At 51.6% G+C, this 21,171-nt stretch overlaps 2 protein-coding genes across 3 annotated transcripts; one reads left to right on the forward strand and one right to left on the reverse strand.

The window, feature by feature from the left end:
• Window positions 1–1,543: 1,543 nt before the first annotated feature.
• Window positions 1,544–7,228, forward strand: ACP2 (acid phosphatase 2, lysosomal). Of its 2 annotated transcripts, none has more exons than XM_027837742.1 (11): window positions 1,544–1,690; window positions 2,402–2,497; window positions 2,955–3,041; window positions 3,609–3,761; window positions 3,857–3,955; window positions 4,047–4,136; window positions 4,571–4,703; window positions 5,690–5,772; window positions 5,946–6,052; window positions 6,149–6,324; window positions 6,405–7,228. In XM_027837742.1, exons 1-11 carry the CDS (start codon window positions 1,544–1,546, stop codon window positions 6,536–6,538), a joined length of 1,305 nt encoding a protein of 434 aa, XP_027693543.1. In that variant the 3' UTR covers window positions 6,539–7,228. The 2 variants fall into 2 exon arrangements, with proteins under 2 accessions (XP_027693543.1, XP_027693544.1); XM_027837743.1 differs by lacking the exon at window positions 1,544–1,690 and adding an exon at window positions 1,988–2,101.
• Window positions 7,229–7,306: 78 nt separating this feature from the next.
• Window positions 7,307–20,906, reverse strand: DDB2 (damage specific DNA binding protein 2). The gene is given in 11 exon segments (XM_027837741.1): window positions 7,307–7,527; window positions 7,529–7,667; window positions 7,859–7,904; window positions 8,038–8,202; window positions 9,455–9,597; window positions 9,879–10,056; window positions 10,147–10,246; window positions 11,240–11,385; window positions 15,092–15,283; window positions 15,740–15,873; window positions 20,699–20,906. Coding segments are annotated over 11 exon segments (1,563 nt in total). The 5' UTR covers window positions 20,817–20,906; the 3' UTR covers window positions 7,307–7,325.
• Window positions 20,907–21,171: the final 265 nt, after the last annotated feature.

Genomic DNA, 21,171 nt, shown 5'->3' on the forward strand with positions numbered 1-21,171 from the left:
TACTAAGGAATTGGGAGGCTTCCAGAGACATGATCTGAGGGGCCTGAGCAGCCCAGCGCTCTCTCACCCGGCTTTGTGTAGCTGCACTAGCGAGAGAGATAAGGGTCGCACTGGGGCCCATGCATGAGTAATTGCTAGGCACGGTGTCCTTGGGCTGGGGAGTGATTGTCAGAGACAGTGTTTCTGAGACTAGGGAGAAATTGGGGTCCAAGTACACAAGCACAAGTACCCAAGCACCCCATCATAACCACTGGAAGACAGCCCCCACGTGCAATGAAGAGATTCTGAGAAATCACCAGCTTGCAGTCACAAGCAAGGCTGGATAGTTTCCCAGAGTATGACCACAAGCATGAGCAAGGAGGAAGCTTCAGAGGTTTGGACTATTGCTGGTTCCTCCTTCCCAGAACCCTGGAAAAGTACCAAAAAGTGCAGTATAGCTCACAAGTCTGTCAACAGCTACTACTTTATGCTGCACCTTGATGCCGAGGCACCAAGGAAAGACTAATTAAATTCAATAAGCACTGAAGTGCTCACTAGGAGACAGACACAGGAGTAGGCCTGGGAGATGCAAACGCATAAAGAAAACTGCACTTGCTCTCAAGATGCTTATATTCTTCTGGGGATAAATAACAACAGAGACCTTTAAGGTTTTCAAAGTGCTTTGCAAACATTATCTCTTTCAATCTTCACAACAACCTAGTGAGGTAATGGCCATTGATCCTTATTTTACAAATGACAAGGGGGGACAAGTCGGGAGGACCCAAGTTCAAATCCGACCTCAGCCACTTGGCAGTTACTAGCTGTGTGACCCTGGGCAAGTCACTTAACCCCTGACTGCCTCACCAAAAAGAAAACGAAAACCAGACGAAGAAATTTTCGGCACCGCCAGACCGAGGTCGGCGCAGAGCCAACAGCGGCTAAGGGAGGGTGGATTTTAATTCGGGTCGTCCCGGTCCAGATATCCACCACGCCACTTGGCGAGCTGCTAGGGCCACTTCTCCAGACTAGCAGGAAACAGACTCCAGGAAGCAGCGTAAAGCCCCAGTTGTGAGCGGCCTCAAACGGAGTCCAAAAGGATCAAAGACCAAGAGCCTGAAGAAACCCCGGCCCTTGACCTCCCCTGATTTCAAAGGCCCAGAGAAGTGAAGCGATTCGCCCAAGGTCACAGAGGCAGGATTCGAACCCGGGATCTGGCCGCCCATGCACGCCCACGCTCCTTCCGCCTGACCGTGTGGCCGGGGGCGCTACCGCTTCTTCCCCTCTTGGGGGGGGGGTTGTTTCTAGGGGCGCGCCGGCTGCCTGGCGCCTGAGGCCTCGCGCCCTTTCCCACGCTCCTCCGCCCCGCCCTGCCCCCATAGGCTCTCGGCCTGCCAGCCAATTTCCCTTCACCCCCTCTCCTGAGCGTGACTTCCTTCTCCCTTAAGAAAGATGGCGGCGCGGGCGCTTCCTGTGGGAGTATCGGCACGCGCGTCCGGGTGGCTTCGGTGCTGCAACGGAGAGGGTTCCGGGCTCGCAGGTCCCTCAGTAGGCGGCGGCGGTGGCGATGGCGGGTGGACGGTCCGGCGGCCGCCGCTGCTGCTGCCGCTGCTGGGGAGCTCCGCTGCCGCTGCTGGTGGGCCTGGGCCTGGGCCTCCTGCTGCTGCTGCTGGTGCCGCCCGCGCAAGCCCGGAGCCTCCGCTTCGTGATTTTGGTGCTGAAGATGGGGAGCGCAGAGAGACTGGGTCTACGCAGGGTCAAGGGGCGGGAGCTGGGGGATGTCAGGCTCTGGGCGGGGGGGTGGGGTCCTCTGGATGGCAGAGAGGCTTCTAGGAATGGGGGAGGCGGTGTCTGGTTCAAAGGGAGGGGCTCCTAGGCTAGGGATCTTTGAGTCTGAGTACGGGGTGTCTTAGGGGGAGGGGATTGGAGACTGCTTGGGGGGCTGGGGGGGAGTGTTGTCACTGGGTCAGGGGAAGAGGTTTCTGCGTTCTGGACAGATCCCTGGGTAAGGAGGATGGGTCTGCTTTGGGGCAGGGGTCTCTGGACCAGGAAGGAGAAGGATCAATATTGGAAGAAAGGGAATTGGAGTCAAGGGAAGAGGTTTTGGACATGTCTGTACTTTGAGGTTAGGGAACATAAGAGTCTGCCTGAAGCAACTCGTGTCGGCCCTACCCGCAACACTGACCTTTTCTTTCTGTCATCCTATTTTTCCCTTTTTGCACCTCCCCTCCCCCACCCCAGCGGACACTCTGAAGGAGACTATTAGGTTTAAAACTAGGTCAGGATTTTGACTCGGGGTGAATGGTGCTGGGCTTTCTGAAGAGGGTGTGGTTAGGGTTTGGGTAAACTGAGATGGAGGGAGAAAGAGACTATTAGTGTATTTCTCATCAGAAACCTATAGATGAACCAGTGTTTCCTTCCTCAGCTCTATCGACATGGAGATCGTTCCCCCGTTAAGGCCTATCCTAAGGACCCCTATCAGGAAGGAAGATGGCCTCAAGGCTTTGGCCAGCTAACCAAGGTTTGTGCAGGTGCTCTCAGATAGGATTCTCTCCTTCTCATGAACATTTGACTCTGGGGCACAGATCCTTAACTTGTTTTACTAATGTTTTGAACTTGTTTTACTAATGTTTTGATAACTACTTCAATGTAATTGGTTTCCTTGTAATCTTGTATGTTTTGTATTATGCATTCAAAAACATTCTGAAAAGGGGTCTGTAGGTTTCACTAGACTGCCAAGGCATGTCCTTGACACACAAAAAAAGGTTAAAAACCCTTGTCCTCGGTACAGCTGCCTTTAGAGCATAACCTTAGGATCCATTACCCATCTTCCTGACCAGCTCCCAGATTGCTGGCTGATGCCATGTGGCTGGACGGGGTGTTGATCCACTCAGCCATCAGTCCTTCCTTGGGGAGAATTAAACACCAGCAGAGTCTAAGGTTCCTGGCCTTTACCAACTCTTGGGTCTGCCCTGCAGGAGGGGATGCTCCAGCACTGGGAGCTGGGCCAGGCTTTACGGCAGCGCTACCAGGGCTTCCTCAATGCCTCCTATCACCGGGAAGAGGTGAGTCTAGGGATCCAGACTGGGAGTCTCCAGGAGGAGGGATTCTTGCCTCTATGCTTGGCATTATCGAAGGGAGTGGACAAGAGAGCAGTCTAGGCTCACTACTTAATTCTGTCCTCTGAGAGGAGGGAGCACCGGCATACATGCCCCAGCCCCAGACAGCACCTCATCCTTCTCTGAGAAAGATCTCTGCACTGGGAAGGCTGATCAGGGTCACATTCTCTGTTCTTGGGTGCCCTGGGGGATTTCCCTTCCCTCCCTGGCCACAGCTGGTGGTTGTGAGCTGAGGGATAGGTAAACCACAAGCCCTCAGGAAATTCCTGTGAGCTGTGTGAAACGTGAGTGCAGCTGTTGAGGGACCTTACCCTAAAGACAATTTCTACCCCAGGTTCTCTCTCTAGTGTCGTTCTGCTCTCCCAAGCTCTTCTGTCTTTGCCGTCTTGCTCCTCATCACAGAAGCCCAACGCCCTCTGAGTGCCTCCAGCTGCTGGGAGGCCTGCTGTCCCAAGGGCCAAAGGGCTTCCCCAGCCACCCCAAAGGAGGTTTGCTCACTGCTCTCCTTGGCAGGTTTACATTCGAAGCACAGACTTTGACCGCACCCTCATGAGTGCTGAGGCCAACCTGGCTGGACTCTTCCCGGTTGAGGGGGCGCAGTCTTTTAATCCAAACATCACATGGCAGCCTATCCCAGTCCATACTGTCCCTGAGGCCCAGGATAAGGTGAGGCTGGCTGACCCTTTGCCCATGGGACACTCCCTCCTCTCCATTTCACCAGGCACTGATCCTTGCCTTGCTTTGTTCCTTTTTGGCTGCAGCTGCTGAAGTTCCCACTGGGCCCTTGTCCTCGGTTTGAGCAGCTACAGAACGAGACTCGCCAGAGCCCCGAATACCAAAATGAGACAGCTCAGAATGCAGTGAGTGGGGGTGAAGGTGGCAGTGGAAGGTCATGATGCTGTCAACCCACAGGAAACGGTGACGGTGACTACCTCTGGTTTACCTTCACAGCAATTTCTGGAGATGGTGGCCAATGAGACAGGTGTCACAGACCTGACACTGGAGACGGCCTGGAACATCTACGACACTCTCTTCTGTGAGGTATGCAGACCACACACCCCAACCTGCTTCCTCCTTCAGGGACCCGAGCCATTAAGCACAGGTCCCAGGGCAAGGGGAGTGGCCTCCCACCACCTACTGAGGCATCTGAGGGGAGCAGACACAACTTCCCCTCCCAGGGCTGAAGGAGAACCTCACAATGGGAAATGGTTTCCTAACCATCAGCAGTTCCTTCCCGACTCCATTTTGCTGAGTCATATTGTCCGTATGGACGCTTCCTCTCTTTGTCTGCTCCACGGCCTGATCCCCAGACATACTGGCTGCCACCCTGGTCCCTGTGCTTCATCTCTGTCTCCTTTCCCTTCCCATGTGAGCGAGCGTGTGCACACTCGCACACACACAGAAGCATTTGCCCATTTAGGATCTCTAGGCTCCCTCTAGCCCATCCTGCACTAACCTGCCCCTATGGTGTACAGCAAACCCATGGCCTGTCCTTACCGTCCTGGGCCTCACCCCAGACCATGCAGCACCTCCGGCAGCTCAAGGATCTCAGCTTCCGCTTCCTTTTTGGGATGTACCGGCCGACAGAGAAGGCCCGGCTTCAAGGAGGTGAGTGACAAGGGTGGCATGCCGTTCCCCGCCCTGGAATCCCTCCAAAGCTCCCTTGGCGTCTGTCTTCTGTAAGAGACTCTCATCCGCCACCATTCAGCTCTGCTGTAGGCACATGGGCTTCCAAATTGTCAGAGCCATATACAAGTTCCATCTTCACAGGGGCTCCCAGGCCAGCTGCTTGTCTTTCCCAACCCTTTGTTTATCTCTGAACAGCTAGTTAGTTGTATTCACTTTTGCCCTTTTGCAAATAGGGACATAACATGAACAAAGGTGTTCATGACTTGTTCAGAGAGCCTTTTTTGGGTTGTTCAGTTATTTTAAGTCATGTTCAACTTTCGTGACCCCATATGGGGTTTTCTTGGCAGATATACTGGAGTGGTTTGCCATTGCTTTCAGCAGCTCATTTTACAGATGAGGAAACTGAGGCAAACAAGGTGAAGTGACTTGCTCAGGGTCACACAGCTAGCGTCTTAGAAGATGAGTCTTTCTGACTCCAGGTCCAGCGCTTTATCTACTGTGCCACCTAGCTGCCCTCAGGGAGCCTTAGATTATCCCAAACAACTATGGCAAAACCCACTTCGATACAGGTGCAAGAATAGACAATCCTGTAGTCATGGGCCTTGGTTCTGATGCCTATCAGAGGCATCTGAGTCGCCTCCTGGGGGCCACCCCAGTGTACTCCAGCTCCTTGCTCATGGACCCATCACTGACTGTGGCAGCTGGCCCTGACCAAAGCCCCATGTAGTTGGGTGGGCTGTCGCACTGCAGCCCATTTTGCCTCTTGAGGTCATAAGCTATTTGAAGGCAGAGACCATGCTTCTAATTCTTTCAATACTTCCTGTGATATTCTAGTTATCTGGTAAAACTGGTAGCTGGGCTCACCCTTGTCATCAGCCAGATGAAGGAGTTCCTTTAGTGGGTGAGGATTGAGGATGCCCCGACGGCCACTGCCAGCCACTCTACGTTTCCTTGTTTTCCTTCAGGGGTCCTCCTAGCCGAGATCCGGAAGAACCTGACGTGGGCAGCGTCAGCCTCCCAGCACCCAAAGCTGCTGGTCTACTCTGCGGTGAGCTGACGCTTTCACTCGTGCTTTCCCACCCCCAACCAGCCATAGTCGATCCCCATTTTCCCAGACCCTCTGTTCCTAGGCTATGTGCAGGGGTGCCAGGAAGGAATGGCCCTCCCTGCCAGGGGGCGAGAGTAAGGGCCAGCAGAGATGAAGCAGCCTTCTTCTTACAGCATGACACCACACTGGTGGCACTGCAGATGGCCCTGGACATCTACAATGGGGAACAAGCTCCCTACGCCTCCTGCCACATGTTTGAACTTTACCAGGAAGACGACGGGTGAGTTGGCCTGGCTTCTTTGTGAATCCTGGGGCGGGGGTGGGGGGGTCAGCTTGCAGGCTCAGCCTAGAGATGTGGCTTTCCTGCTGCCCTCAGCAATTTTTCCGTGGAGATGTATTTCCGGAACGATAGTACCAAGCCTCCGTGGCCCCTGGCCCTGCTCAGCTGCTCCCAACGCTGCCCCCTCTCAGACTTCTTACGCCTCACTCTGCCCCTCGTGCCGGAGAACTGGGAACAGGAATGCCAGGTGACGAGCAGTCTGGCAGACACAGGTGAGCCTAGGACCATGCTGCTGCCTCAGTGTCACAGGGCTTTCTGACCCTGAAGATGTCACTTCTCTTCCTTTTCTCAGAGGTGATCGTGGCCTTAGCCGTGTGCGGCTCCATCCTCTTCTTGCTCATCTTGTTGCTGCTTACAGTCCTCTTCCGAATGCAGGCCCAGCCTCCAGGTTACCGCCACGTTGCTGATGGGGAAGACCATGCCTGACAAGTCCCCGGCCCCGTGTCTACAGCCTCGTGGAGGAGCTGGGCTACCCTCTGATCGCGCCCCGGCTAGGGAAGCTGGGAAGCCAGTTTGATGCAGAGACATAAGACTCTGAGCTGGGCACTGCTCTGACCCCAGGACCCTCCTCACCCAGCATTTCTGAGCAGCTGTGTGAGGCCTTGTCGTCTTCTCCCTCCCGGCCCTGGGGAGGACAGAGTAGCACCAGTGCGTTTCATGCTGAGCAACTACCTAGCTATCGGATGAAGGGAGTCCTGTTCAAGGATGTTCTGGGCGTTACTTTCTGCAACAGCCTGGAAACTTTGGCAGGTGGCTCACAGGACATTCTATCTGATCTCCCCACTACCCCCATGCCTAATTTAGCCAGGACTCTCTTCCTACCCTCGAGGCAGAGGTCATACCCCCAATTCATTGAGGTTGGAAGCCTCAGGGTTAGTTGCTGCTGTGTCCACTCCTCTGAATCCTGAGCTGGCTTGAAGAATGTATATAAAGGGATGGGGGGAGGGGGGAGGGGGGAGGAGGGAAGAGGGTACAGGGTACAGAGTACAGGCACATACAGGGCACAGAAGATACACAAGCCCTAGGCAAACGCAGGTCGTGAGCTGGACAGCTCTGGGCTGTAGCCCAGAAGGGACGAAGGTGGACCCTAAGGGGAATGAAAGTGTTGAAACTCTCCACGTTGTTTCCTGTGTCTTTATGGGGAGGAAAATGGCTTCTTCTTTCACCAGGTTATGGTTAGAGAACCCAGAGAGATTCCCAAGTGAATGTAACTTTATTGACTGTTAATAGTGAGGACAACCCAAATTAAACTGCCAGCGTGGTAACCAAACACAGAGGAGGCATTAGGAGTAACTGCTATCCCCCAGCCTTCCAGAGGAAAGGGCCTTGGCCCCAGGTGGGCTCCTGGATCCTGCCCTTTGGGCTTTGTTCTTGCATGTCCTCCTAGGCACACACCCTTTTGCTGCTGTTTGCTAATTCTGACGTGGTCTGTTTCGAGGGGAGGGCTGGTGGGCTGACCCGCCCCTCCCTAGTCCTTGTTCACTCATCACCTTGATCAGCCCCTCCTGCTTCCTTGTCACAATCTCCCGGTGGCTCCAGATGAGAATGTTATAACCTAGGGTAGGGAGAAAAACCTCACTGTTCTCAGTCTCTCCAGGCACTTTGGGGCTGGCCCCCGAGCTCAGGTCTCCTGAAGCCAGACAAGGCTAGTTACAAAGACTGACTGAAACATCCGGTCACCACTTCTGGGCTGACCTAGTGGGAGAGTTCAGGTCAGCTGGGGCAGGAGACCCTTTGTGTACTTACCCATTGCGGAGGCCAACGTGTCTCCCATGGGATTAAACTTGTTAAGCTGCAAAGATGATAAGAAAAGGTGAGTGTGATAGAAGAGAAGGGTGCCCAGGGGCCTTTTGGTCCAAGTAGGGCACCATATTGGCTCCTGAACAGTAGTCTTCAATCTCCACTCCCACCAACCCAGGCCTCACCGAGATGATGCCAGAGGAGTCTGGATCATAAAGCTGACACATCATCTTCCCCGAACTCCCATCAAATAAATCAATCGTCCGAAGCTCATTAGGGGTGAAACCTGCAAAATTGGGGTCTGGATATCGACCCACCACGATGAGGTCATAACGAGGGTGCCATGTTGCCTGGGAAAGGAGGACAGAAGTGGTGATCAGAGGGCACAGAACTCTGGAGCCTCAACAGGCATGGCAGTCAAGGTCCATTTGATAAGAGATGAAGCAGACAGACATGCCTGGGAATGTGAATGAGAGAGGCAGAGCAGCTGCCTGGAACATTTTGGGTCTGGCCATCTCCCTCTGCTATGAGTTGGTGTGCAGTAAGGATACACAAATTAGTTTCAGTCAAACCACTTGAGAAAGGGTAGGGAGAGAGTATGGCCAGTAAAGCTGTAGTAAAGAGAAATGTTTTGGATCAGTTAAGACAGTGCTCAATCTAGAATCAGATTGAATCTAGAATCCCTGTACAAGCAAAGTCTCGTATACTAAATATATGGAGACATAAAGTCTAAGAGTGGCTGGAAGAACAGAGACTAGGTATAGTTAAAAGAGGAAGACTTCATAAATCATAAATTTGAAGGAGGAAAGAATTTAGCAGAGAAAGGAGAAATGGTAGGCATAACGCTGGAAGCAAATCACTCATTATTGGCCGATTTGCTTGCTGTAGTGGCCAGCACAAGCTGAGATGGAGCAGATCAAGAAAGGAGCCATCTGGTCACATGTATCCAAGAGACATCCAAGGAAGCTTAGATTTGACCCGAATCGACCGAGAGCCCCCATGGGCTTGAGGGAAAGGGAGGAGGACGATACAAAAACTGCTCCAAAGAGGCTCTTGGTGGTCTGAAGAAGTGCCAACCTAAAGTCCTTGAGGGCCTGGCCTAGGACCGCGGACATGGCAAGCAAAGGGCCAAACTCATATTTCAGAGAAAAATCTGCCAAGCATCAGGGGAGGGCCAAGAGGGGTTACTCAGAACTATCTCACTGGGAGCCTGGGGACCAGGAGAGTGGTGCTGGGCATGGGGATGGGCTAAGCAACTGTGTACAGGAGACCATGAACTTCCTTTGAGATGGTGCAAGATTGCTAAGAAGAGCCATCTGCGGAGAAGATGGAACTGGAGAGAGCGGAATCTTCTGCACAGAGCACTTAAGCAATAAATGAAACCAGGTGAGGGGACTCTTTGAGACAATCCTGAAAGCCGCCCACATCTGAGAAGGTAAGAGGAGTCAGCCAGGAGAAAATAAAGTACAGGATCATGGAAATCAAGGCATAGCTGCCCAAGAAGGTTCCAGAAGGATGACATTTTTTGGTTGCCAAATGGCAGATCTGACCAGATCCTTGGCCTTGGATTGTTTCCTGGGCCAAACACTTCCTGCTACTCACCCTGATGGGCGTAAGATGCTGGAAGTGGCGATGAGGGTGGGGAATGAGATGCTGAGGACATGCCCAATGGGAGGCGGAGTACACCCGGATCTCGCTGTGCTGGTCTGTGGTCAGGAGTTTGGCCCCATCTGGACTGAAATAAGCTGGACAAGTGTAGGAAAAGCCTGTGTCTTCAAAGAGCCCCCGAAGTGCCGGGCTTGTGCATCCCCAGGCTGGCTCTCTCTCCCCTCCGCCCTCTTCCCAAGAGCCAGCCACAGTATCAGGGTGGAAATCATGAAGAGGCGCTCTGGAAACTTCCCAAGAGCTGACTGAAGGGGCTGGAAAGCTCCCAGAATGCAGGCTTATCTCATGCCATTTAATTTAAGGGCCTGATGCAGGAGCCCTAAGAATGGCTGCCATCCTTGCTCCCTCCCTCTCCTCACACCTGCACTGACAGCACGCTCATGAGGCATCTGGTAGACGAAGGAAGATTTCCCTCTGACCTGGCGCAGGTCCCAGATTTTCACTGTTTGGTCCACTGAGGCTGTGGCCAGCAACCAGTCACAGAGAGGATTCAGAGCTACATGGGTCACCTTCTTTTTGTGAAGCCTGAGATTCCATATCTGCAGAGAAGAAGGGCTCAGCTCTCAAGGAGAGAGCCATAAGGATGAAGAAGAGAGTGGGGCTGGGGTTCTGAGTTCTAGGGAACAAACCTCTTTGCCATCCATGTTCAGCAAGATCACATTGCCCATACTATCTCCTGTGACCACCACGCGGCTTTTGGCAGACACATCCACACTGGTGTACCAGTAGCTGGAGGGAGAAACAGGATCAGGTTTCTTCCACACGTGTTTCAAGTCAGAAACACAAAGCCCCGAGCACTGCAGGATCACTGGGATGTGGCAGATTGGCCAGGACTGAGCATGTGATGCTGCTGCTGCCGGTGGTCAGTGTGGGTCCTGGAGACAGCTCCCTGGTATACATTAGCACCCACCCCACCTCCGTGGCAGAAGGAATGCCAAGAGTAGGAGCCTCAAAGTCGGGGCTCTCAGGGACTCAGGTACAAGCCCTCTCAGAGCTCTGATAGGATGAGAAGACAGAGGGCCTGGAGGCCCCAACCTGTTCCTTGGCTCCTCCAAATACTTTGGCCAGGGGCAGGAAAGGAAAGGGGAGATCCTGCTGCCCACCAGAAACTCTGCTCAATTTTCCCAGGAGAACTTGGGTCTCCACTGAGCCCTCAAACCTTTAGGGCTAGGCCCCACTCATCACTGCTCCCACTTTGCCACAGATGGGTAAGAGTCACAGTGGGGACCTGAGACACTGGGGCTGCAGCCCTCTGGCCTCAGCCCTGACCTGCTCACCCCTAGCCCATGCACACACACTACACACAGGTGCGTGCCCAGCTTCTTGCCCCTGAGGAGACTGAAGTGCTCTATGCACATGACCCTCCTCTGGATGGACTACGAAAGAAGGACCCATGACAGGCCTAGGACTGAAGCCTCCAGCTCCAGCCCCTGCTCACTGTTTCTGAGTCAGGCAGGACAATTAGCCTCATCGCCAAGTCTTGAGCTCCCACTGCACCGAGGGATGTCTCTAGGAAGGAGAGAAGCCAGTCTCCGACCACCTCCTTTAGAACAACTCAACATCCCAAGTAAAGACTAGCCACACAGTCCTGGTCCCTGACGGAGCCACTCGCACTGGGAAGAGCAGGAAAATGACAAGAGCTTTCTCTATACCCCAGAAGACAGGAAAGGGGATCCCTTTGGATCTTGGAAGCCCCTTTGCCTTCACGATTTGGCTGCTTACTCCCAGGTGTCTGTGCTGGTGAAGACTCTGATTGTGTTGCCCAGGAAGTCCTTCAGGCTGGTAGTCCCCGCCACTGAGGAAATGAACAGCTGGCTGGTGTTCAGAGGGTTAAATTTCATCCCCGTGATGCTCCCTCCAGCTCCAATCTGAAAGCAGAAAAGCCGGGTGATCAGGACACACTGCCGATCCTTCGGATGCCTACAGAAAAGCTAGCCAACATCGGCAGGGACCAGAAGTGCACAAGCCAAGAAAGTTCACTCAGAATAACGCCGGCTTCAGAGGCTACGGCTCGACTAGAAGGGCAGGCGTGAGGAATACCGCGCCTCGCTTCTTCCACTGAGCCTTTCTGTCCTTCCCAACATTTCCTAAGCTGCTGCCCAGCTGGCTCAGAGACAGCACACCCAGCCTCCTCACTGACACCCTAGCCCCAGTGGACTCCTCTCAGTAGAGGGTGCCCTGCTGCCTCTTGGCCAGTAGACACACTAGGATCCCGTGTCAAAAGGGCGCACTGGGGGCAGAGCTCAAAGCAGTGGCATCAAACAGATCCCAGTCAGCAGCATATGGACTTAGAAAACCACAAATTAATATTATCGATGTTGCATTTTTATTCTGTTAAACATTTCCTAATTCCATCTGAATCTGGTTCAGGACATACTTGGGAGTTTTCTGCTGGCTGACTTCAAGTTTGAGACCTCTGATGCAGACTGGACTAGGCAGAAGCAGTAAGACCTCCTATGCTAGTCCCAGCTCCAATGACCACCGGTCATGCAGCCTCAGGCTAGAGACAACCTCTGAGTCAGTTTCCTCATCTGTCCAGCCCGGTGGGATGGCTATGCCAAGCAGAGGCATGAACAGATGTGGCTGAAGACTGAAGTCTTACATAAACAAAAGGCATTGTCAGGATCCTCTCTGCCTCTCCGAGCAGGACCTGGGTCAATGCGGCTGACTCCCACTGTTCCAAAACACTGAACTGATAATCTGCTTAGGATGTGAAAGGGACAGAGAAAAAGGCAGGGCAGAGGAAAAGGAAGAGCATTTACCAGGCACCTACTACGTACCAGCCACTGTGCTAAGCACTTCACCGAGATCATCTCATTTGATCCTTACAAACAACCCTGTGAGATAGGTGCATTACTATCTCCATATTACAGTTGAGCAAACGGAGGCAGAGAGAAGTTAACTGGCATAGCCAGGAATGTCTGAGGTCAAACTGAAATTCAGTTGTAAGTTAAATCCAAGCCCAGTGCCCTGTCCAATCTGCTGGGCCACCTAGTGGTGGAATGACCTGATAGGGGCCCATCCTATAAGCTCTATTCATACCTGTCCCCTCCCCTAGGGCCTGAAGGATTTAAAGTCACAGGGGCACGGTCAAATGCCTAAATCTGGAATGAAATAAGCACTGCTGCTCCCAGGCCAGATAAAAAAAAAGAGACAGAAGGGGGGCAGAGAGAGGGAGAGGGGGAGGGAGGGAGGGAGAGAGAGAGGGAGGGAGGGCGGGGGTGGGAAAGAGGGGGAGGGAAGGAGGGAGAAAGGAGAGGGGGGGGGAGGGAGAGGGAGAGAGAGGGGGAGAGGGAGAGGGAGAGAGAGAGACAGAGACAGAGAGCGCGCACCTTTCAGAAGACGATGTCTCCAGTAGTGCTGGGGCCAGTTCCCTGAAGGACAACCTTTGGAAGCCACGTAAGCCGTGTACTCACTGGGAGGGAGACGTATCTCTCTTGGCCCCAGACACTGAGTACAGTGAAGCTTTGGAAAGAGAAAGAGAAGCAGGGTCCAAGAGAGACAGGGAAGAGAACAGATGAAAACCTGGGAATGGTGAGCGAGAGCCCCAGAGTGTCAGGTTGAGAAGCCACCTCCCACCCAGTCACTTGATTACTGGTAGTGCCTCTACTAATACCTCTGGAAACTGCTAAGCACAGACTTCCCGGGTGAGATCTAAGGTGAGATCTGAGATCATTTTCTTCTCTGCTGAGCTGAGATTTTATCTCCCTCCCAAAGAGTTCATTTACTCTTGGGTAACTTTCCCATGTCTGTTTACATAAATGTTTGCATAAAAGGGTTTACTCACTGAGGCTGTGTTTGTATACCAAGCATTTAGTGAGAAGGCACTAAATTGTAAGGTAAGCTAATTTCCCATCCCCAGTGATCAAGGAAAGTGGCTTTTATTCTGAACTCCTAAAAGAAGAGAAGGAGGAGGGAGGCTGGGGTGGGGGTGCTCCTTTAGGGGGTTCAGAAGAAACCATCTGTTATTGGATGTGTGGTAGACAGATAGAGTCCTAGGCCAGTACCCCAATGGAGCTGGCTGTATCCTGCCTGACCTACTCTGGCTAAACTGCTTATTGGCTTTCCTTGGTGCAGCCAAAAGTGGAAACCTTCCCTGGAGAGGGGCCAGATTCTCAATCAGATACGTACCCATGCTACATGCAAGGCAGACAGTCTACATTAGACAGTCTATCATGTGAGAGCTTGCCTGCAGGAATATTCTCAGACTGATTCCTGGCTGGAAAGAATAGGTGCTTTTTTTTCTGCTTTTTTTTTTTTTAAACTAAGCACTGGGATTTTAGCTGTGGTTCTGGAGTTTCATGGTATTTTTTGTCTCAAGCTTGTCCACTCAGTGGTTCAGGAGGGATTTCAATGTGAACTGCTCTAGGCTCCAGTCTTACCCTAAAGTAGAAGAGGGCTGGAGCTGCATGCCCTGGATGGGGAGGAACAGACAGGATCCAGCCCCACTCCTTCAGTCCCAGCTGGGAGCTAGGATTACAACTCCCTACCACTGAGATGTGGGCAGTCTAGGGCAGAGGTTGTCCAATGCAGGTCCAAATGCCACCTAGAACTCTAGAGTACAGGGGCAGCTAGGTGGCCCAGTGGATAGACCGCTAGCCCTGGAGTCCGGAGGACCTGAGTTCAAATCCAGCCTCAGACACATAACACTCACTAGCTGTGTGACTTTGGGCAAGTCACCTAACCCTAACTGCCTCATCAGAATAAAAAAAGAAAACTCTAAAGTACAAGTGCAGCAGGAACCAGATTCAAATGTTAACTAGGAAATGCTTAACCAAATAAATACAACATAGATAATGTCATTTTGTGGTTTTTTAAGTTTTCTGTGGTCTGCAGGGATTTGTTTCTATTGGAATTTGATACCTCACTTCTAAGGGCATGTGTGGTGCCTGTTTTTAGGGGTTCAGAAGAAAAGCCACTTTCCCTGATCACTAGTTAACAGTCTGCTTCCTCTCTCCAGCTTAGTGCCCAAGCACCCAACCAACCTTGGTACACAAAAACCTGCCAGGGAGGGGGGCTGTCTGTTCTTAGCAATCTCTAAGGCTGCAAGCCTGGGAATCAAGGGACACAGTGAGGGGGGAGCTTCCTGGAGTACCCGCCTGGCTTACAGGCGCTTTCCTCACTTTCTCTTCTCAAGTGGTGCCCCTTCAGCTCCCCTGTCCAGGGCAGGCCTACCTCCCTACAAATGCAGAATCTCCTATTTATGACCATCTAAGGAGTTTCCTTTCCCCTTCCTAGCCCAGCACCAGCTCCTGCTCCGAACGCCAGGACTCTAGTCTGTTCTACTAAGTGGGCAGATGCCACGTGGGTGCTTAGGTTATTATTTCCTATAGCAAAGTCCCTGGCTTGATTACCAGGAGCCAGTATCGATTTTTAAATACCAGTATTCTCAAATTAATCGTGTCACATCTATCAGCCCAGGCACCTTCAGTACACAATCTCTTTTTGAGGGATTTTGCGTTGGGTTTTTCCCCTAATCCTTAGAGCTAATTCATTTCTTAAGAAGCCCTCCCCGATGTCCCTCCCACGTCAGAGAAGCCAGAGGGTGGGGCAGCGGCGAGCCCAGGGACTCACCCCTTTAACGAAATAGGTTTTGTCCAGTACTTCATAGTCCCAGAGGATGATGTCCCCACCCTTGGAGCCCACAGCCAGAGTGCTGGGGTGAGTTGGGTGCCATTCCAAGCACGTTGTTCTCCGATCAAAAGGACTTGCTGTGCGGAAAATTCGGTAGCAGTCCAAAGAGTACAAAAAGGCCTTCTGAAGACACTGGTGGCAGAGAGAACAGAAGCGGGGTTCAGACATTCATGTTCACAGCCAGTTCCAAGCACACCCCGAGGTTACAATTGCCTCTGTTGTGGCTGTCACTGCTGCTGAGCACCGTCTGGTCCATCTCCTCTGCCTCTAGACCGTTAATTATCTGGGATTACGACTAGGAAGATACAACCAACCAAGCCACCAGGTTGTCATCAACGAACCCCTGCTGGAGAGTACAAGACACAGGACGGTACAGGTGGAACCAGGTCCTACCGTCCCTAACAGGCTGGTCACTCGGATCAGGGTATTTATCATCACTCAGAGTCAGAATAATCTGACCATGCCCTCTACATACACCTACCTCAACCGGTCCATCCCCTAATGTTAGAGGGAAATCTGTCACCACAATAGTAGCCAAGAGCCAAAGGGCCCCAGCTCCATTCCCTTTAGTGCTCATAGAGATCTCACGTGTTGGAAGGATATCCGAGGTGCTCCGCCCAGCTTATGTTGGTGGAGAGCCCAAATGATGCTATGAGGGTATCCTCTCTGACCAGTCAACTCAAGCTGATTCCAGCCTGCAGCAGCATCTCCTTTGCCCACGCCTGCCAAGCAGAAGAGATAAATGTTTCCCCCTTATCCCAAACACAAGGAAAAGGAAGCTGACTTTGCTTCTGAATGCAGCAAAAAAGGAGGGAATGAGGGAAGCCCAAGAGATATGACAGCAGGCCAATATCACTTCTATCCACCCTGACCACACAGCACCTGCCATAGAGCTTTTCCATATTCCTCTTAACCTTGACCTAGTACAATGGGAAACAGACATAGAAAGTAGGAATTACCCCACCTAGGGCAGCAATTCTGAATTAAAACAGAAAGATGACCTAATTGTGGATGCCATAGGATCTGAAATGTGGAAAATAAGCTAGGGAATATGAACTGCCTTGCAGGACTTCTAAAATTCTATCTCTGAGAGGAGACAGTATACTTCAGATGACAAATTTTAAATCCGAGACAGCGCCTGATGTAAAAGCTAAGACGGGGCCATGCAGAAGTGACTGTCTGCGAGCAGAGACGCCTGGAAAGCAGCCCCTGAGGTGAATGGCTGTTAGTCTTGGTGTTTTCCATTCCAAAAGATCAAGCAGACCCAGGGGGTTCAATCATGGCCACAAATCGCCTCCATCCAAATTTAGGCAGCTAGCAGTTTGAGGGCTACTCCAGAGAGCAGAGTCCACTGCAACCTGCCAGTGGAGAGGGTCCAAACACTTCCAAAAGCTACTAAACCCAACATGGTCATCTTGTAGGCCCAGAGACACAGGAAGCGTCTTACATATGATAAATGCTTAATACTTGTCAGGCTGAATGGTGATCTAGAAGCAAATGGCTAGCAATCTGCTAGCGTGTGCCAGATCCAAATCCCAAGAAACCATCGGAAAACGACAGGGAATAGTTCTGATATTCAGGCACTACAAAAAAACCTGTCTTCCACCATCATTCCTAGAGGTTCTAAGGAATTCCAACAAAATTCCACTATATCGAAGAGCTCCTAATGAAGATTGTGAAACCACGGCCAACGACTCATTTGTTTCCAACGCTGTTCCACATGATAAAAATCCTGGCATGAGGTATCAGTAAATGCCCAGTTTTTTGAAATGGAATATAACCTGTGCCTTGTCCTCAGCCAAGATCAAGCCTAGAAGGGGAGCTCGAAAAGAAATGGTAGGAAGAGCAGGGCCCTAAGAAACACATGTTGCCAAGCTGGTTTCCCTCTCTGGGGCAGAAGCTATTCCTGGGACTATAGCAAGAGCTCCAGATTTGGAATTAGAGGCTCAGGGCTTGAACCCTGGCTGATCTTCAAGGCCTGTGTCAACCTGAATTTTCCTTTCTTGGGCCTCCATTCCCTCCCGTGCAGAATGAGGGAAATGGCCCAAATGACCTCAAAACTACTTTCTGACTCTGGTGTTCTATGTTCTAAATTGTCTTCCATTTCTGATAGATAGGCCACGTCCTTCAGAGTGGTTCAATTTGGCTATTTCCCATCTCCTACTCTCCCACTCCCTCACTTGCCCTGTTCTCTCCCTCCCACTGACCTGAGTCCTACCCCACATAGGTCCCTGGCCTGTCCTGCCAGCCCAGTAATATTAGCGTTCCCTTCCTTTCACCTTGCTTCCACGTTCCCATACTTGTGAAAACCCAGCTGCCCCCACCAGACCCAGCACCTGTCTGCCTCCTCCATTCTCCCAACTCCTGACACAGGAAGAGCCAACACAATCCTTTCTCCTCACTGCCACTCCACACTCTTCCTCCTCCACCATCACTCAGCAATACCTCTCCTCCTTCAGGCTTGTTAGACCTTTCTATTGGCCACCCAGACTCTGGGGGTTAGATTTTCTTGAGGAGCTCAGGAATTAAGTCACAGGTGTCCTCTTCTCCCCACCTCTTGCCCTCATACTTAGGACTTCAACACAAAGGCTGCTGTTTCCTCAAGTACCCTGGTCTCTCAGATTACCAACCTCAGATCCCACGACCTATACCTCATTGTGCCTCAGCCACTCACAGGAATGCTCCAGTCATCACCCCAAACTACCTGTATAACACACAATTCCCAAATTCATCTGAAATGGCAATTTCTTGTCTTTTCATCTCTGCCTCTCAACTAAACTTATTCATCTTTACTGTGACCTCTGGTCACTCCACCCAGCTCCAGCCTCACCTTCCTGTCTTCAGTCTCAAACTATAACCAGTTCAACCATACCCTATCCTCTATTCTCAAATCCCTTACCCCTTCGTCCTCCTGTTGCCCCAAATCTCAACCATGGCTTACCCCACCACTTGCCTTACATACTCCTCCTCATAGGCTGAACACCACTGTAAGTCACATAACTATACTGGGTCTGCTACAAACTTGCTACCTTATCACAAATGGGGACTCAGTGCTGCAGAGAAGTCCTTTCACTCTGCCCTGAAAGACCCCAGACTAGAAGCTACAAACTGTCTCCCTCTACTGCCCCACCTCTGCCTCCTACTTTACAAAGTTAAATAAAGACATGAGCTGATAATTCGAAGTGATGGCAGGGTCAAGTGAAAGTTAAATGGGGGGTGGGGATGCCAGAGGGGAAAAGAAACACTAGGCAAGTCTGCAGCCCTTGTAGGAAACCAGTAAGCCACTAAGTAGGAAGAGACTGAAGATGGGAGAGGGGAATAATTGGGAAATGATGGGATCAAGTGCACAGGCAGAGGGGCTGGCCTTGGCAAGAAAGGCCAACTTTTCATTAGACTAAAGAAAGATAGGGAATGATTTCCAAGAGTTATGGGGGGAGGGGGAGATAAGGGAGTTTACCACAGAACACCACACAGTAGGTGTCCTATGTTTGCATTTTAACCTCAGTACATCTCATATTGAATTTGCCTTCCCCCTCCCAAACCTTAAAAATGCCCACAAACTGAGGTCTCTAAGGCTCTGTCCTAGGCCTTCTTCTCTTCTCCCTTTATGCTATCCCACTTGGCAATCTCATCAGTTCCCTGTATAGAGATCATCATCTCTATACAGATGTATTGCAGATTTATCCAGCCGCAGCATCTTTCCTGACTTCTAGTCTCTTGCCAAACGATTACCGATTGGACAACTTGAAATGGATGACCCATAGGTATCTCAAACTCATCACATCCAAAATGGAACTAATTCTCTCTTCTCCCAAACGCTTCCCCCCTTCCCAATTACTGTCAGGCGCACCACCTCCTCCCAGTTACCCAGACTCCTAACCTTTGTGTTATTCTTGATACCTCACTCCCACTCATCCCATACATCTAATCTTTTGTCATCTTGTCTCTACCTTCAAAGGTGTCTCTCATTTATGCACTTTCCTTCCATTTACAGGACCCTTCCCTCATTGCCTCACGCCTAGACAATTTCAAAAGCTTGCCGATTGGTCTCCCTGCCTCAAGTCTCCAACCTCCCCTCCCCCACCTCCAGTCCAGCCTCCTCTCAGCTGCCAAAGGGATCTTCCCAAAGCATAGGTCTGACCTGATCACATCCCTACTCAAAAACTCCAATAGTTTCCTATATCTAGGATCAAACATAAACTCCTAGTTGGCTTTTCACAATCTTGCTTCTTCTCTTTTAAATCTTTCATCCTCTCTACTTACTTTCATCAAGCAAACTAGCTTTCTTAGGATTCCTTTCAAAGGACACATCTCCTGACTTCTGGTGCCTTTTTGTGCCTAGAATGATATCTCTACTCATCTCAAGATAAAGTTAATAAACACTTGTTCACTCACTGACCTCTTCTGAACTTCCTAATTTGTGCTGAGGGCCCCACTATTCTTCCAACCACCAATGACTCATTTACCCTGGCTCTCTGTGACTCTTCTGTTTCTCATCAGTTGCAAAGTTCAGCTGATACTACTTCCACATTATCTCTGGCACCTGTTTCCCTCCACACACGGATATTACTACAAAAACAAAATTGATTTCCCTGCACCCAGTCACTTTCTTTCTCCCATCCATCTTGTTCTATACGTTTAACTAAAATAACCTTCCTAAAGCACAGGTCTGATCATGTCACTCCTTTCCTCAGCAATCTTCAAGACTTCCCTACTGGCTCTAGGACATAACACAAATTTTTCAGCTTGCCACTGAAAGCCCTTCACAACCTGGTTCCAACCTATGTTTCTTTTTCTTCTGTTTGCTATTTTTCCCCAACTTTCCCCCTCCCTCAACTGACAAGCAACTTGATATAGGTTATACGTGTACAGTAATGCAAAATAGTTCTATATCAGTCATTCCAACCTATCTTTCTAAGCTCATGGCACGACTCCCCTTCACCCACTATGTTCTAGCCAAATGTGGTTTCACAAATAATACTGTCTCCCTCCCACATGGTTTTGCACGGCTGTCGCCTCATTCCTGAGAGCATATTTATTCTCCAACAAAGGTTTTCAAGCTTTTTGGTCGCAGGACCCCTTTAAACTCATAAAAAAATTGAGGACCCTCCCCTTCAGCTTTTATGTGAATTAGTTTATCCTACTAGAAAATTAGACGTCGAAGTATGACAAAAATAGCTTTGACCTCTCTGACGCCTTGGGGGACCTCCGGGGGTCCCCAGCCCTAACCCTACCGTGCCTGTAAGAGGAAGGGGATGGACCAGATGACTCCCGGGTGCTTTGGGGAGGCTCTAGAGCTCCGACCCCTCCTCAGGCTGCTACCTCGGCAGGAAGTCCACCCTTAAGTTATCCTGAGTCTACCCCGGGGCCCAAGTGATGCAACCTCCCCTCCCCCCCAGTAGACTGGAAGCTCGCTGAGGGCAGGGAGGAACTGCTTCGGTTTGGGTCTCGGGGGCCCCCTGCAGGCCCGCCCTTCCAGTTCCCATCCCCCAATACTGAGTCGGGGTCAGCCCTGGGAGTTGGGGAGGGAGGAAGGGTCTGCGATACCCCAGGTTGGCGGCACGTTTCTGCGGCCAGGGACCCGCACACAGCTCCTCTTGGACCGGGGAAGCTGCAGGGGTGGGGAGCTCCTCTTGCCGAGGACCGTCGGTCGCTTGGAAGCCATCCGGCCTGGGCCTGGAGGACGAGAGAGGAGGTGTGCGCAGCAGCGGGCCCTGGCTGGACCAGGATCCCCCAGCCACCCCTCAGCCCCCGATTCACGCGCGCCGCGCTCAAACTAACTTCCGCCTCTGGTCCCGCCCCTTCCTCTAGAGGCCCAGCCCCTTCCGGGGGGGAAAGCCGGCGAACCGGAAAAGGCAAATGGCTAGGCGTGGAACTGGGGCTAAGGACGACCGCGACGGTGCCTGCGCACTGCGCACAGCAACAAATCCAGGCCAGGAATCAAGATGGTCGTCGGCGTGTTTCGTCAGCGACCCTGAAGCCGCTTCAGGTGCGCCCTTTGCCAGGCCTAAGTAAGACAA

The sequence above is a fragment of the Vombatus ursinus genome, unplaced genomic scaffold (assembly GCF_900497805.2).
Source record: "Vombatus ursinus unplaced genomic scaffold, bare-nosed wombat genome assembly UNPS02014822.1, whole genome shotgun sequence".
Taxonomy (NCBI): domain Eukaryota; kingdom Metazoa; phylum Chordata; class Mammalia; order Diprotodontia; family Vombatidae; genus Vombatus; species Vombatus ursinus.

What these genes read in the sequence shown, in the direction of transcription:
- ACP2 (XM_027837742.1), top strand. Translation starts at nt 1,544, where the DNA reads ATGGCGGGTGGACGGTCCGGCGGCCGCCGCTGCTGCTGCCGCTGCTGG. An exon ending in GAAGGCCCGGCTTCAAGGAG is followed by an intron (nt 4,704 to 5,689) that starts GTGAGTGACAAG and finishes GTTTTCCTTCAG; the next exon opens with GGGTCCTCCTAGCCGAGATC. An exon ending in CTTTACCAGGAAGACGACGG is followed by an intron (nt 6,053 to 6,148) that starts GTGAGTTGGCCT and finishes TGCTGCCCTCAG; the next exon opens with CAATTTTTCCGTGGAGATGT.